The sequence below is a fragment of the Natator depressus genome, chromosome 5, assembly GCF_965152275.1.
Source record: "Natator depressus isolate rNatDep1 chromosome 5, rNatDep2.hap1, whole genome shotgun sequence".
NCBI lineage: Eukaryota > Metazoa > Chordata > Testudines > Cheloniidae > Natator > Natator depressus.
In genome coordinates this window covers 118,956,050-118,972,606 of record NC_134238.1, presented here as the reverse complement: position 1 = coordinate 118,972,606, position 16,557 = coordinate 118,956,050, and the positions used below count along the sequence as shown (strand labels likewise).

The 16,557-nt window shown below is 42.6% G+C and overlaps 1 protein-coding gene across 2 annotated transcripts in view; it reads left to right on the top strand.

Moving 5' to 3' along the window:
• SUSD1 (sushi domain containing 1) overlaps positions 1-16,557 on the top strand; it is a 79,060-nt gene that overhangs the window by 29,253 nt on the left and 33,250 nt on the right. For both annotated transcript variants that reach the window (XM_074953517.1, XM_074953516.1), the window contains 4 exons: positions 1,402-1,496; positions 3,375-3,564; positions 11,699-11,793; positions 14,517-14,703. In XM_074953517.1, coding sequence (XP_074809618.1) covers positions 1,402-1,496; positions 3,375-3,564; positions 11,699-11,793; positions 14,517-14,703 — 567 coding nt within the window. The remainder of the gene's footprint in view (positions 1-1,401; positions 1,497-3,374; positions 3,565-11,698; positions 11,794-14,516; positions 14,704-16,557) is intronic.

The window sequence follows — 16,557 nt, the reverse complement described above, 5'->3', positions numbered from 1 at the left end:
AAATCTACGAGGCAATCAGTCTTAAATATTCACATTAAGGGAGTAAGTTCCTCTCTTATTGCTCCTTCTCAAACCCATCAGAGTTACTGGAAGATGTGCAGGGGCATTAAGAGGATATCTAATTGTCTTGTCTAAATTAGGGATAAATACCGTACGGTCTGTATTCTGGCAAAATGCCCATTGACAGCCGTGGAAGATTTGTTCTTTTTGATTTGCATTTTCTTTGGGGTATAAAACATCTTTTTACATGATATGCAAAATATCCTGTGAATTTACAATGCTGTGGAAGTGTGACTGTTAATAACAATGCATCACTAAGTATATAGCCTTGTGGGAAGAAAGATAAAAAGGATGCTTTAAAAAACAAACAAGAATGAAAGAATGAATGAACCCAGACCGCAAGCACTGTTTCAAGTCTAGACATCATCCTGTGAACCTTCCTAAAGTAAAAGATTTCGTAAAAGTTGTTTTCTTTAAAGTTTCATAGGCCTCTTTTTTCCCTTTTTGCAAATGTTCGTTGGGAATGCACCATTTCCTAATCCAGTTTCCCTTTTTTATTGCCATATAATTTGTGTTAACTGATGCAGTCCTCATATTGTAGAGCTGCTTCATACACCAATTTAAAGATCTATGAACCAGTCAGTCTTGTGAGATCCAAAAATAGTCACTCTGCAGCTTGAGCTCAGAGAGCATCTCTCTGGTGGGTGTCAGTAGTTATAGATCAGACACGTTTGTTCTTGCTTTCCAGCTTCTAGAGGACAGTGTTGTTACATGTACACCCACACATTAGTGAAGTGCATTACCCTGAATATAGAAACACTTGCTCATTCCAGCATAGTATGCAAATGGCATACATACTGCACTAGCCGGAGTGCTCAAGGCAGAACTAGACTGCTTCCCAAAGCCTGTTCATACTGGGATGGCCGCCAATATAAGAAGGATCAAGTGTGAATGGAGAATCGTAAAACAAGATACCATTTAGATGAGCATGGTGTAAATGCCTAGATAGAAGTAGTGTCTTCTTCTTGTGATACGAATAGACTTTCATGTCCTTTTTCAGGACTTTCCAGCCAGTGGAAGTGAAACTGTCATACACTAAAAACCAAAACCTAACTAGCTTTGTTTTTGTTTTCATTATTCATGGCATTCTGTGCCAGATTGGTACTCAGCAAAATAATCTCTAGAGCTGTACTTGCTCCTTCACTTTGATCTCATATTCATAACTTCAGGAGTCTACAGAGTGGAATTAAAACATCCCTTCTATTTTTGCATGCCCTATTTTATCCCTTGTAAGAGGCACATCACAGAGCACATTAGAGAGGGTGAGATGAATAGTACTTAGAGCTTATTGTAAAGATAACAGCAGAAATTTCCCTTCGGTGTTTCTTTTTCTGCATGCAGAAGAGGAATTGCTCAGCAATGTGTCCATATTTAATGAAACCTGCGTGAAGTGGCAGAGAAAAGTCACAAGAGCTGGGACAAAGGAAACATACACAGTAAGTGAGACACAATTTCTGTGTGTGCATGTGAGGGGGAATTTTGGAACTAATCTGGGTAGCTGAACAGTTTTGAAGATTTGTTTAGCTGGATCTGCTATAGTGTTGAATAAAGGGTAAATTGCTCTTTCATTCTAGTAAGAACCATATAGCACTTTCAGTGAGGCTAGGTAAATGATTGAGGGGAAAAAATACATCCCCGTCATCAGGTTGGGTAAAGGGTTCACCAGACTTTGACTGAGGCCCTAATGCTTGAGCACACCTCTGTTGAAATATGAAAAGCTACAGGGAAATTAACAGCAGGTATAGTACCGTTAGATACTACAGTGTTGGGAGAGAGTCGTTTGTTATATATTTTGTGTTGCAGAAGTGCCTAGGGGACCCAGTCATGGACCAGGGCCCCATTGTGCTAGGAGCTGTACAAACATATGACAATAATTATAATCATTTTAGTAAGTGGGAAGAAATTAAGGCTCTGGTTCATGAAACTATCCATATTCAGCAGAGCACGTAGACACATGCTTAAGTCCCATTGAAGTCACCGAGAGGCAAAGTGGCTTGTCTAAGGTCACACAACAAATTTGTGGCAGAGCCAGGAACAGAACCCATGTCTTCTAATTCCCAGTCCATGGCTCTGAGCACCAGCTCATATTTCCTGCCCCACATGGATGTTGGGAACTTTTGTTTTGAGCAATGAAGGAATATACTGAAACCTCTCATCCAGTTCATTAGATTAATCTAAAGAACTTGTTTTAGTGTGATTCATTTTATTTATGTGACTTTTTGAAAGGGCCTGTCTTTAGCTCTAGGTACTTCTGTAAATATTTAAATATGCAAAAATAAGAATAAAATGTGAAATATAAAGGCATAGAAATGAATTGCCCAACCTGGATAATTTAAACTAATAATTCGATGCTGATAATTCCCACATTCAGGCAATGGTGATATCCCAGTGAAAAGCCCAGAGAAAAAGTTGACTTTTACAGCATGTTCAGGTGGTTAAAAATTCCCAGCTCTAGCAGACCAGACTGGGAATAAATCCCAAAGTTGGGGACCATTCCTGGAAAATGACCTGCCACTATCCTCCTCTCTTATACACCACAAGAACCATTAGCTTGAGTGCATTTGTTGCTCACAGCTGAGGTGGGGAAGAGGCAGTGTACAAAGTAGTCTTGCCTGAAATCAGGGTTTTACAGGTCCAAACCAATTCCTTGAACCTGTACTGAACAGGTAATAGGCAGTGAGTGCAAACTAAAGACCACTGGGATAATGTGCTTCCTGCACGTAACTGAGCAGTTCCATTTTGCACTAAATTCAGCTTCCAAACAGCTTCATTTAGAGCACTTCTTAGTAGTTTAGTCTGGAGGTGACAAAGGCATAGTTAAGTGTAACAGGGTCTGCAGTCTTGTCTATGTTGAGTCTCCATCAGATCACCCTCATCCATGCCCTAATCTCAAACAAACCCTGGTCATTCATTTCACTGCACCAGCCAGGTCAGATGAGATGGAAGCTTCCAGTTCACTGTTGTTCACCAACTGTTGATGCTTTTGTGGACCACAGAGAAAAATATGCAAAAGTACAGGAAAATTAACAGCAGATATAGTAGCGTTAGCATTGGTGGAGAGTGGCTTATTCTGATTTGTATTGTGGTAGTGCCTAGGACAAGTGCTAATTATTTTAATAATCGTTTCAGTAGGTGGGAACAAATTAAGGCTCTGAGTCAACCATCTGTGTTCAGCAAAGCTCTTCAGCACATACTTCTGTCCCATTAAAGCAGAGATAAGTAGGCTGCCGTGACTTTAGTGAACCAGCATTCTAAATTTTGGAATTCCACTGCTAATTTAATCATCTCATTTTTTTAAAAAAATCCCACAACAGTTTCGTATATTGGGACGAAGATGGTACCAGAAGGAATTCTCTCGTGAAATGATATTTAACTTCACAACAGGTGAAGAGACTCCAGAGGTGTGTTTAGAGCTGAACTCCGGTGCTAACTACATGGTGAACATTACTACAGCATCCTCTAAGGGGACCTCAGCCCTAATTACTATAGCAATTAAGACAGAAGGTAGGTATGATGCTTTGGAACCTTTATAACTCATAGAAGTAAGTCAGTGTGCGAGTCTCATTTCATTTTTTGGAGCCTAGGTGGATCAGAAAACATTTTCTCTTGCTTTCTCATACGTTGTACCTCTCAACCTCTTGAGGCCCAAATGTGAGGTGCAAATGTTGGACAAAGACTAAAATTAAAATGAAATGTGAATGGTCCAGGAAGCTTAAAATTAAATGAGATTAAATCCATGAACAAAAATCACACTCTTTACAACCTTGTGCTTCTGATGTAAATAATTACTATTGAACATACATGGCACTTATAAAACACTGTGTAATCAGGGGCATCAAAACACTTGGAAAATAATGAAGAGATCTCCTTACTCCTTGCTCTGTGTTTTAATCACAGGATCATTCCTTTTCACCAAGAGACTGAAACAGGAAAGTTTAGCCTGTTGCATTAACACACCTAACTCTTGGAGAAATATTTGTGTCGTGGCGGGAGGGACAGTGCAAACTCAGAAGGCTTTAGTATTTGTAAGCTTCCAAGACTTTCTGCAGATGTGGGGCTTGTCTATATGATGCAATAACCCACACCAGAGGAGAGTAAATTCTAGCACACACAATGTGCTGCACACTAACTGGCCCATGTGGACCCTGCTGGTGTGCACTAAGAGTTCTCTACAGACTAGATCAGTGCACACTCGGGAACTTTTTAGTGTGCACAAATACACAGGCCAGTTAGTGCAGAATATGCTAGTGCATACGAGAATTTATACCTCTCTGGTGTGGTCTAATGCACAACATAGACAAGCCCATAAAGAAACATACCTTGTGCCCCCACTTGATCTTTAGAAAAGAGAAAATAAGGTGGAAAGATTGAAACCTGCCAACTGGCCATGCCTACACGGCAAAAGGCCATGCAATAAAAACCCCATGGCTGGCCTGGGTCAGCTGACTTAGGGTTGTGAGGATGGAGGGTCCCAAAGCTTAGGGTCCATCCCAAGCCCGAATATCCACACAGCAATTTTTAGACCCACCACCTGAGCTCATGAGCCTGAGTCAGCTGACCTGGGCCAGCTGTGGCCGTGCCACGGGTCTTTTATCCCTGTGTAGATGTACCAAAATTTTCTGGCCATGACCTTGTAGCTCAGAGCTTGGAACTTGTTTGCCATGTCTGCCTCCATCATATGACTATACCAATAAGAGTGCAAAAAAAGAAGTCAGGGTAAAATGTTGAACATTTTTTGTTATTCTAAGCTGAATTTCACATCTTACTCTCTCCCCATCAGCAGTCCTTTTGAAGCTGCTCTGGAGAGAGCTGAAGCCTTTTAAAAAATAGCTGTTTGAACATCATGTTTTGTCTTGCTGCTGGAGACCGATGTCCGTGAGGACAGACTTGAGTGTTAGTGTTTAAATTGGTGAAAAAGGCCTTAATTTCATCAATGAAATGAAATGAAATAAATCCCCAAAGGAAAGGTGTACAAGGCATCTGTCTTGAAAGGGAAGTGGGGGAATCATGGAATCTAGAAATGTAGGGCTGGAAGAGACCATGAGGTGATCAAATCCAGCCCACTGCACTGAGGCAGGACCAAGTATACCTAGACTGTCCCCTAACAGGTGTTTGTCCAACTTGTTCCTAAACACCTCCAATGATGGGGATTCCACAGCCTCCCTCGGTAACCTATCCAGTGCTTAACTACCCTTATAGTTAGGTTAGACATTAGGAAAAACTTTTTAAGTCTCCCTTGCTGAAGAATAAGCCCATTACTTCGTGCCCTACATTCATTGGTCATGGAGAACAATTGATCACAGTTCTTTTTATAACAGCCCTTAACATATTGGAAGACTGTTATCAGGCCGCCACCCCCAGTCTTGTTTTTGGAGAGATACTTTAATGCGGTTACTGGCCTCCCCTGAATTTCTGTGTTCACAATAATGAATATTCCAGTCACATATAGGATCTCCTGATCAGGCCTTCACTCCCAACAGGCTGCTAAGCAAAGCTGTAGCCCTATCTCACCCTGAGGGAATGGGGATTCCCATAGGCTGACCCCTATCAGCATGGGGATGGTGGATTGGTGCCAGGTCTATGAGATGGGGTCACACCCACAAGTTCCCAGCCTTGCTTCTCCAACTGATTAAAAACCTTTTTAGCGGCATGGGAAGGAAGTACTTCATCCTGCAGCCAGGATCAACCACCACAGATACCACTAACTTTGTGCTTAACTGGTACTCCTACCCAGTAGATCCCAGCCCAGTCAATAGGTCCAAGAGGTGCAAACCTTTGGGATGCAACAAGCCAAGAAACCCATGTGTGATGGCCCTGAACTTTATCCTCACTGTTGGCCAGATGAGCCTGATGGCAGGAATAAATGCCTGAATTCAGACCAGTTGCCTTTCACCAGATCAGTCCAGCTGCAGTGTCTGATCAGATTGCAATCTTCACAATGTTTATATCAAAATGTACCATAATGACTGTGAAGCCTGTGAGCAAGGAACATGAGATGATCATCTTTCATGCCTAGATCAGTTGAGCCATGTCTTGTTCCATGGTAGTTGGAATTGAAAACCATGGGTTTTTCCAACTGCATATTTGTATGCGCAATGTTATGGTGCCGGAACCATATAGCCAGATATAAGGGTGCAGATGATACTGAAATACCTGTGAACCATATTGTTGGGGAAGAACAAGAGAGATGAAGGCAAACACAAGAGCATTTAAAGCAAAACTCAGTAAGGAGGGGACACAAGCTTGCATTGGGCATTGGAGCACAGATTTCCTTTCAAGCTTAACATGGATCTGAAAGTAAGCAAGCTGCCATCTTCTCAAGGCCTGAAGCTTGCTATCCAGGAGTCTAGTAAGAGTAGAAGACTTAGCTCGCCAATATGGAAATATTTAATCCTGAAGTGCACAGTAAAGCCAGGTGCTGGTATTGAGTGACTCGAGTTGTGTCCACATGGAGAGGCAAGAGACCCTTCACTTGAGGGGAACTGTGGGTGGTAATCTTTGAAAGTAGTAATTGGACAGAATGTGTTACTGGACACCTTATGCCAGGGGATCCCAGAATGCACTGACGTGTTTTTGAAAAACAAAGGTACAAATGGAAACCATTAGGCAGGGGCTGAGGTCTTTCAAGGGCAACAAGCAAGTGGGGAGTTGGCCCAGCGGACAGTTATCTAACTCTGCAGGATGCAAAGGAATCCATGCAGCCAAGAAGGTCCTTGGTGGCAGAGTTTATTACCCTGTTACCTTGTAAAAGGCAGCCATGATACTGGCTAGTGCGTGAAAAGCAGAGGGTGATGTTCATTCCTGAGTGCTGGGTGTACATACCCTTAATTGGCTTTTTGACCATGAAACCTTTATCATGCTGTAGGGGGAGCTGTTCCATGGTTGATGGTATGGATGATAGTCTAGCCCTCTAAAAGACCGTCCTTTTAGTCTCCTGGGTATTTCCTCCCCTCCAGTCTCAAGGGGAAAAATAATTAAATGGACACTGGAATGGGAAAAATATTCCAGAAAAATAATACATTGAATGAAGCCCTGTGCAATCCAGAGCACAAGCCATCCCTTGAGTGTTCCAGACACTGATGAAATATGTGCTGAAATCTAGGCCTCCAGAAGCATCCATGTACAACTGGACATCTGGGAAGAGTTAGCCCTGAAATGCCAAGGTGAAAGTCCTGTTGTACAGATACAAAAATGAGTTCCCAAAAGTCAAGGCTGCCCCAGTATAAATGTGGTGGTGTGGGCACATGAACTCAGCTATGGGGACGCATCCCCCAGCAGAAAGCCTAATCATAAGCCATTACCCTGCCCACAAATCTGAAAGTTTCAAAGGCTACATGTGAACCTTGAGTATGGCCATATCCTAATACCATACAGGCTCAAAGGAGAAGCCAAGCATCTCAAATCCCTTGGGATACAGTGGGGGCAGGCAGAAAACTGCTTTGCTGTCACTTTTAGGTGAGCGGCAGAACCTTCTCATAACATTCAGGATCCGTTAGATAAGAGTTTTATAGCGCTTTCCATCTGAGGAGCTCAAAGTGCTTTGCAGACATTAACCAACTAATACAATGCCTGCAAGGTGAGCAGCATTATTTTCAATTTCAGAGGGGGAAACTGAGGCACTGAGCAAATAAATGACTCAAGACAATGGCAAAGCTGGGAATAGAGAATCCATGTCTACTCAGTCCTTTGTCCTTTCTCTCCTGATTATCTGTTTGAGTCTGAGAGGTACTGTATAACCTGACCTTCCCCCTGGGGCTTTTAGGGTGATGGTTTCTAGTAGGGAGGTTGGTCTGGAAAAGGAGAGAACTGACAAAATGAACAGTGACTAATTCCTACTGGATTTTAGCTTTTTAGCACCATGTTTTGAGGTATGTGGCCTGCAAGTAACTCCTACAACTTTTGTAAGACCTAAAATCACCTAGAAAGCCCACATATGTATACTTGTCTTCTGGTTGTGTTAAATCCGTTAGCATTTCCAAGAGAACTAGAAGAGTTAATTATTTGGAATAATTAGTCAGAATAGGACCCCTTCCCCTTGAAATTATCAGATACAGCAGGGGTGGCCAACCTGAGCCTGTGAAGGAGCCAGAATTTACCAATGTACATTGCCAAAGAGCCACAGTAATACGTCAGCAGCCCCCCATCAGCTCCCCACCCCCACCGCCTCCCAGCCACCTGCAGCCCCGCCAATCAGCGCCTCCCCCACCCTCCCCGCACCTCCCAATCAGCTGTTTCGTGGCAGGAGGCTCTGGGGGGGGGGGAAGGGGAAGGGTATAGTCGGTGCCTATACAAGGAGCCGCATATAAACTTCTGAAGAGCCGCATGTGGCTCCGGAGCCACAGGTTGGCCACCCCTGAGATATAGCATCCTATGAGTAATGCTGAACTCGGAAAAGACACCCTTTTTTCCTGAGAGCACGTTCTCTTGTGCTCTCACCTGCCCTTGGTGGACTCAGGAGTGTACTGACAGCTGTGGCAAGTGCCAGTGCCTTTCTGAAAGACTCAGCAAACCTGCTTCCCCTCAGGTTTGGGCTCTGATTTAGGCAGGACTGGTATAGGGATTTAATTAATATAATTTCAATTTGTGGCTGAGAGCTCATTGGTTTCCATGCCCTGCACTGATTATCTGCCTGCTTGTGGAAGTGCTCTTTGCTGCTCAACCATATGCAGTCCTGTAGTGAGATGAGCATTGCTGATAATATCCTTATATTTAATGAGGGATGAGTTGTTCTCTGGCAGCTGTTCATCAGTCATGGGGTGGAGGGGGAGTGGTGTTCTAAAGCCAGATAACCAATTTGTGATGCTTTGGCCTCATTAAACATTTAGCTTGTCTGCTGCTCTATTTCTAGGGAGGTTACACTCAGCCATCTTTAGCAGCCGGGTGGAGGGAAGAGCCTCATGTGTTTTCCCTCCTGCACATTTTCTCAGGTCTGGGACAGGTGGTTATGCAACGGCTTCTCTCTATCAGCAGTTGGGGACACTGTGGAATTAGATTGTTCTTTGTCCCATTCAGCTAACCTGTGTGCTGAAAGATGTAACAGAAGCTTCTGAGGGTGTAGCAGGAATGGCCAAAAATACCTTGTGTGGTACTTGAACATCAATAAATTTGTGTACACCCACACATTGTTGCCATATTTTTAAGCTGCCTGGCATAAGTAATCAAAAGGGAGGTACAGTAGGACCTCAGAGTTATGAACACCAGAGTTATGAACTGACCAGTCAACCACACATCTCATTTGGAACCGCAGGTTTGCAATCAGGCAGCAGCAGAAGGGGGAAAAAAAGCAAACACAGTACAGTACTGTGTTAAGCATAGACTACCAAAAATATAAAGGGAACGTTTTAAAATTTTTTTGACAAGGTAAGGAAACTGGTTCTGTGCTTGTTTCATTTATATTAAAATGGTTAAAAGCAGCTATTTTCTTCTGCATAGTGTGACAACGTTCCTCCTCTACCTTGGTGGGTCTTGCGCTTATTGGCGGGTTTGCTTGCCTTGGAGATTCACGGCAGCCCTCAGCTTGGCCGTTTTTCTGAATTCACAGTCCAGGTTGACTCCTCCTGTGTCTGATCAGGAGTTGGGAGGTTTGGGGGGAACCCGGGCCCGCCCTCTACTCCGTGTTCCAGCCCAGGGCCCTGTGGAATGCAGCTGTCTAGAGTGCCTCCTGGAACAACTGTGCGACAGCTACAACTCCCTGGGCTACTTCCCCATGGCCTCCTCCCAACACCTTCTTTACCCTCACCACAGGACCTTCCTCCTGGTGTCTGATAATGCTTGTACTCCTCAGTCCTCCAACAGTCCACGTTCTCACTCTCAGCTCCTAGAGCCTCTTGCTCCCAGCTCCTCACACGCGCACCTCAAACTGAAGTGAGCTCCTTTTTAAACCCCGGTGCCCTGATTAGCCTGCCTTAATTGATTCTAGCAGCTTCTTGATTGGCTGCAGGTGTTCTAATCAGCCTGTCTGTCTTAATTGTTTCCAGAAAGTTCCCGATTGTTCTGGAACCTTCACTGTTACCTTACCCAGGGAACAGGGACCTACTTAACCTGGGGCTAATATATCAGCCTTCTATCACTCTCCTGTAGCCATCCGGCCCGACCGTGTCACAATAGTAAAATTTCAAAGCTGTATTAAGTCAATGTTCAGTTGTAAACTTTTGAAAGAACCCCCAGAACGTTTTGTTCAGAGTTACAAACCACCTACATTCCCCAGGTGTTCGTAACTCTGAGGTTCTACTGCGACTGGCGTTGTTCCCTTTACGCACATCTTTATGCTTAAGAATTGCAACGGTGCACCATTTTTTTTCATTGTGGATGTGCTGCAATGGCTAAGCATAACTGTATACACTAAGGATACTGTATCGGAATTTCTTTGCCCTTGTTTGTCCAAATGGTACCCTCAGAAATCTAAGTGTTTTTGAGTGTGACCGTGAAGTAATGAATATTTTAAAATACCTTCCTGATAAGCTGATACTCCATGTGCTAAGTGTTCTTGAGATACTGTTTTTGAGGAATGTAACATATATGAATAGTACTGTTCTTTCAGTGGAAAGGTAGGTCTTAGTTCCTAAACAAAACTTGTGTATGTTGTTTTTGGCTCATCAAAGCCTGAAACGTTTGATGTTTAATATTTTGTTTATTCACGGAAAGGAAGAGGCTTTTTTGGAATATAAGTAGTTTGAGGAATCTCTGCCCCCAACTCCACATTTTATGAAAAACGGGGGTAAAGCCAGATTTTCAAAATTGCTCATCACCCATCAGCTCTCACTTAGGCACTTGCACAAGTGGCCAGGTTTTTAAGATGTGGGAATACTGGGCATAGCTGGGTACTGAGCACTTTTGAAAACATGACCCCACTTGTGGGTGATGAGCAGTCTTGAAAATCTGGCTCATAATGTTTGTCATCTGCATTAGCGGTGCAAAGAGTTGAGATGAGCTGAAAGCAAAATACCCATTGCACTCCAGTACCTACCGCATTGCTCCTCTGGGAAGGTATCTCCAGCAACCAATGCACTGGTACCACAGCAACAGCCAATGGGCACTTTCAGCTCTGCAGTAACACACACAGAATTTACCACTCTCAATAGCGATTCCTTTTGGAAGTGCCACAAAAGCCCTGGTGTAATTTGACAAGAAGCCAGGTGCCCATCCTTCCCTCCTACTGGTTTGATGAGAACTGCTCCTATTGTCTGTGTCTTTTTGGCCTGTACGTAGCAGGGAGCAGGTTTTAAAACAGAAATATTTGACGAGTGGAAAACGCTGTTTTCCCAAAGCTGTTGCTTACCGCTATTATTTTGATTGTAAAAGGAGAGAGCCAAGTCGCCCTTCTAAAACCACATCCTCTCCTGGACCTTAGGCATCTGAAGTTTACCTTAATTTGTGGGGAGGCTTTAAAATTCCCTTTAATACTATGTTTGGTTTTTTAAAACCGTAATTTCATTTAAAAATTTTATACTTGATTTACAATATTTGGGCACTCAAAAAGGAATGAGGTTCCATTCCCTCCTAATAACACTGGATCCTCTAAAGTAAAAACAGACTCAGACCATATCATTTAAAACCAGTCATGATCAATAATGTTACAGGAAGATTTTTTAAAATGTTTTTAGTTATGAGGCTTCCCCCTGTCTCACTCTCTCTGCAGTAAAGGAAGCCTTCAGTAATATGCGGATACTTAACGACACCTGTTTGACATGGAGGCGAAGCATAAGGAGCGCTGATAGGAAAGAAATCTATTCAGTAAGTGATACATATTTTGAATGTTTTATTTAAAAACAAAATTAAAACCCATCAAATATTGGCAAACCAGAGTCTTCATGCATTGTTGCTTTTCGGGTCTCCACTCTTCTTGCATGGCATTGAGTCACAGTAACAGGGGAACCTAGCATGCAGCATCATAAGAAAACTAAAAGGGCCAGTGGATCATTGTTTGAAAAAGAATACACACAACCATGCTTTTTGTTGTTTCTTGCTCACCTCTGCTTCGTGCTTGTTGTTTGTTTCTTCCTTTCTACTGCTCTGTTCCTCTCCAACCTTCAGCAATTCCTCATTCTTTACACAAACTCAAACAGGCCAATATTCCTTGCCATGTAGTCTCAATGATCCCCTCACCCCTCTGTGGAGCCTCCACTGAAGCTGTCTGTGGTGGGCCCGGGACTGGCTGCTCTTATCTGAAGTTTCCCGCAGTTAGAGATTATCCAGAGTTTATTGCATCCCTCTAGCTGAGGGACGGCCTGTGAGATTTAAACAGAGCATGCAGTCTGTTTTTTTCTTACTCAAATAACTGAGAATTGATAGGTGTGAAATTGTTTGTTTGGAGTTATTAACATTACGACTATTTGAGACCAGAGCAGTGGAAAATACGCATGACTACAAGCATACATACAAGCCCAGCTGTCTATAACTTGGTTCTGTGAGGGACTGGGCATTCTCATTTCATGTGGATGTAGCATACTTGGACTTTCAGAGAGCCTTTGGCAAGGTCCCTCACCAATGGCTCTTAAGCAAACTAAGCACGCAAAGGAAAAGGGGAAGATCCTGTCATGGATCAGTAACTGGTTAAAAGACAGGAAACAAAGGGTAGGAATAAATGGCCAATTTTCAGGGGAGAGAGAGGTAAATAGTGGTGTCCCCCCAGGGGTCTGTACTGGGACCAGTGCTATTCAACATATTCATAAATGATCTGGAAAAAGAGAGAAGTGGCAAAATTTGCAGACGATACAAAATTACTCAATATAGTTCAGTCCAAAGCAGACTGCGAAGAATTACAAAGGGATCTCGCAAAACTGGGTGACTGGGCAACAAAATTGCAGATGAAATTCAATGTTGATAAATGCAGAGTTGTGCCAATTAGAAAACATAATTCCAACTACGCATCCAAAAAAAGAGGGTTCAAATTGGCTATTACCACTCAGGAAAGAGATCTTGCAATCGTGGATAGTTCTTTGAAAAAATCCTCTCAATGTGCACCAGCAGTCAAAAAAGCTAACCATTTTAGGAACCATTAGGAAAGGGATAGATAATAAAACAGAAAATGTCATAATGCTTCTATTTAAATCCAGGTTCACCCATACCTTGAATACTGCATGGAGTTCTGATCACCCCATCTAAAAAAGGATATATTAGAACTGGAAAAAGTACAGAGAAGGGCAACAAAAATTATTAAAAAAGAAAAGGAGTACTTGTGGCACCTTAGAGACTAACCAATTTATTTGAGCATAAGCTTTCGTGAGCTACAGCTCACTTCATTGGATGCATAAAGTGGAAAGTACAGTGAGCAGATTTTATATATACACACATTCCACTTTATGCATCCGATGAAGTGAGCTGTAGCTCACGAAAGCTTATGCTCAAATAAATTGGTTAGTCTCTAAGGTGCCACAAGGACTCCTTTTCTTTTTGCAAATACAGACTAACACGGCTGCTACTCTGAAAAATGATTAAGGGTATGGAACAGCTTCCGTATGAGGAGAGATTAAAAAGACTGGGGGACTTTTCCACTTAGGATATCATAGAGATCTATAAAATCTTGACTGGTATTGAGAAAGTGAATAAGGAAGTGTTATTTACTCCTTCTCATAACACAAGAACCAGGGGTCGTCCAATGAAACTAACAGGCAACAGGTTTAAAACAAACAAAAGGAAATACTTCTTCTCGCAATGCACAGTCACCCTGTGGAACTTGTTGCCAGGGGATGTTGTGAAGGCACAGAGTTCAAAAGAAAATTAGATTAGTTCTTCAAGGGTAGGTCAATCAATGGCTATTAGCCAAGGTGGTCAGCGGTTCAACCACATGATCTGAGTGTCCCTAGCCTCTGACTGTCAGAAGCTGGGAGGGGATGATGGGATGGATCACGCAATGATTGCCCTGTTCTGTTCATTCCCTCTGAAGCACCTGGCAGTGGCCACTGTCAGAAGACAGGGTAGTGGGCTAGATGGACCATTGGTCTGACCCAGTACGGCTGTTCTTATGTTGACTTCAGTAGGATTTGATAGTAATGAACACCTTTCAGGATCAAGTGATAACTGCACAGCATGCACGTGGGTTCGCTTTTGTAAATGTTCTGTTTCTGCAATGAAGATACATGAGTAGGCTGCTGGTTTCTGTTAGCTGGCAAACAACCGGTTTGGGGCTGGGCTTCCTTTACCAAAAAAAAAAAAAAAAAAAAGAGGACGAGGGGGGAGAGAAACGAAGTGCAAGAACTAGCTTTGTTATAGCGTTGTTAAAGTTTAGCCACAAGCATGATGTGTCTTCATAAGACCTGGAAATGTTTTGATTATAGTAACGCTCAACAGATTTAATACAGTATGTTTGTATGCACATGTAGATTTTCAACAAGGATATGGTCAATTACTGCTTCATAAAGTTTATGATAAATGGTTTAGTTAGAGTATCCCACAAATTGAACCCATGCAAAGTGTCAAAGCCTTCCATTTTCAGCACTGTGATTGTTTCATTACAGTTTCACATACAAGGTCGACGTTGGTATCAGAAGGAGTTCTTTCATGAAAGGGCCTTTAACCTCACCATTTACGGACAGACTCCAGAGGTGTGTCTTGATTTGCACCCAGGCACCAATTACACTGTGAATATTTCCATGGCAGCTTTGGATCTTTCTGTGATAGTTTCCATGACAACTCCAATTATTGGTACGTCCTGCTGTTTTGTTTTTTTTTTAACAAGATGACCACTTGAGTGTGAGTGCTTCGCCTAAATGGCAATATTGACAACTGATTTGAACTTAGTGTCTCAGTGTGGATTGTTGAAAAACTCCTGCCTTGTGCTCAAAAACTGTAATCTAATTGTTACAGATTTCATGCTGTTTCTTGTTGAGTCAGCAAATCCCAAAGCATGGGGATAATGGCTGTCGTGTTTTTAAATGTCACTTCAGCATCACAGGGTAACTGGAGAGGAAGGATGGGCCAGTGATTGGGACTCTAGCCTGGAACTCTGGAGACCTAGTTCAATCCCCTGCTCTGCCATAGACTTCCTGTATGACCTTGGGCAAGTCACTTAGTCTCTGTGTGCCTCACTTCCCTATCTGTACAATGGGGATAATGGCACTGCCTTGCCTCACAGGGGTTGAAAGATTGTGAGGTATTCATACTATGGTAACAGGGGCCCTATGAGTACCATAGACAGTTAGTGCTACCAATGGTGACATTAAAAGGTATTCCAGAAAAAAGGCCTGGTTGGCAGAGGAGGAGAAAGAGCATGTTATGCTTTTATTTTAATTGTCATTTGCTTCCAGAATTTGTGTTCCATAAAGAAAACTGCACTAATAAAAATGTTCAGCTTTTGAGCTCATTTTGATTCCAGTTAAACTGGTTTAAATTAGGACATTTTTGTACTGTTCCTATACTGAAAAGCTTCTGGGTTAGAATTAAGAAAAACAACAACACGGTGAAACACTAGCTTTGGTGTTGGCAGCAGACAGATAAGACAGATGAAACCTAGCAAGCTCTTTGAATTTTGTAACTATGTTCAGCCACTAGGTGCAGCTGTTTATCTGCTGGATGCCCAATGAAGAACTAGGGAGTTGTTTATGTGGTATTTTCCAAATCATGAATACATCAGTACTTTATTAGTAGTAAATCTTAGCTTTTAAGACGTCATAGAAGGGGGGAAAAATCTCTTCCTTGAGTGCGAAAGTTCTTGTGTAAGGCACACAGTGTTCTGAATCACTTTAGCAAAGTACAGAAATTATTGGATCATTTTTTGCTTGGAAATTGCCTAGCTGTCATTCAAAAGTAGTGAATTGTTGTATCTGTTCATGTGTCTTGTTAAAACAAAGCATATCCTGGAATTTGATTGATTGAGATGCTTTTGAATACCCACAGTTATAACCTGTAGGCATTCCACTTTACGTTGTCACCCTGTAAGAGTTCACAAGCTGTGCAAGAGTGGAGCAGTTCATTACTTGTTCAGAAGACCTGTACAGAATACTTTCTAGCAGGTGCTGCATGAGGTGGTGTTGATGATTTGGTACCTGGCATGCTTCTCTTTGAGCTGAGTTAGTACTGAATAAATGCACCAGCATAGTCCTGGGTGAGGTATCTGTAGAGCCCTGCGTGGATACAAATGGATATCTGTGGTTGCAGATATAAATTTGTATCCGCACAGAATTTTTAACATTCTTTCCAAGTGCTGCCCATTGGAATTCTGTGTGGAGATCCCAATGCATCCGATGAAGTGAGCTGTAGCTCACGAAAGCTTATGCTCAAATAAATTGATTAGTCTCTAAGGTGCCACAAGTACTCCTTTTCTTTTTGCGAATACAGACTAACACAGCTGTTACTCTGAAACTTGACCAGGTCATTCTCTTTAGTCCTGCAGTCAGTCCTATTGAACCGTCTTATGGTGAGCAGGCAGGCGACACGGATTGCTAGCAGTCCTATTGCATCATCTTCTGCCGGGCAACCATGAGATGTGGATGGCATGCAGTCCTTCTGTACCGTCTGCTGCCAGCCAAAGATGTAAAAGATAGATGGAGTGGATCAAAA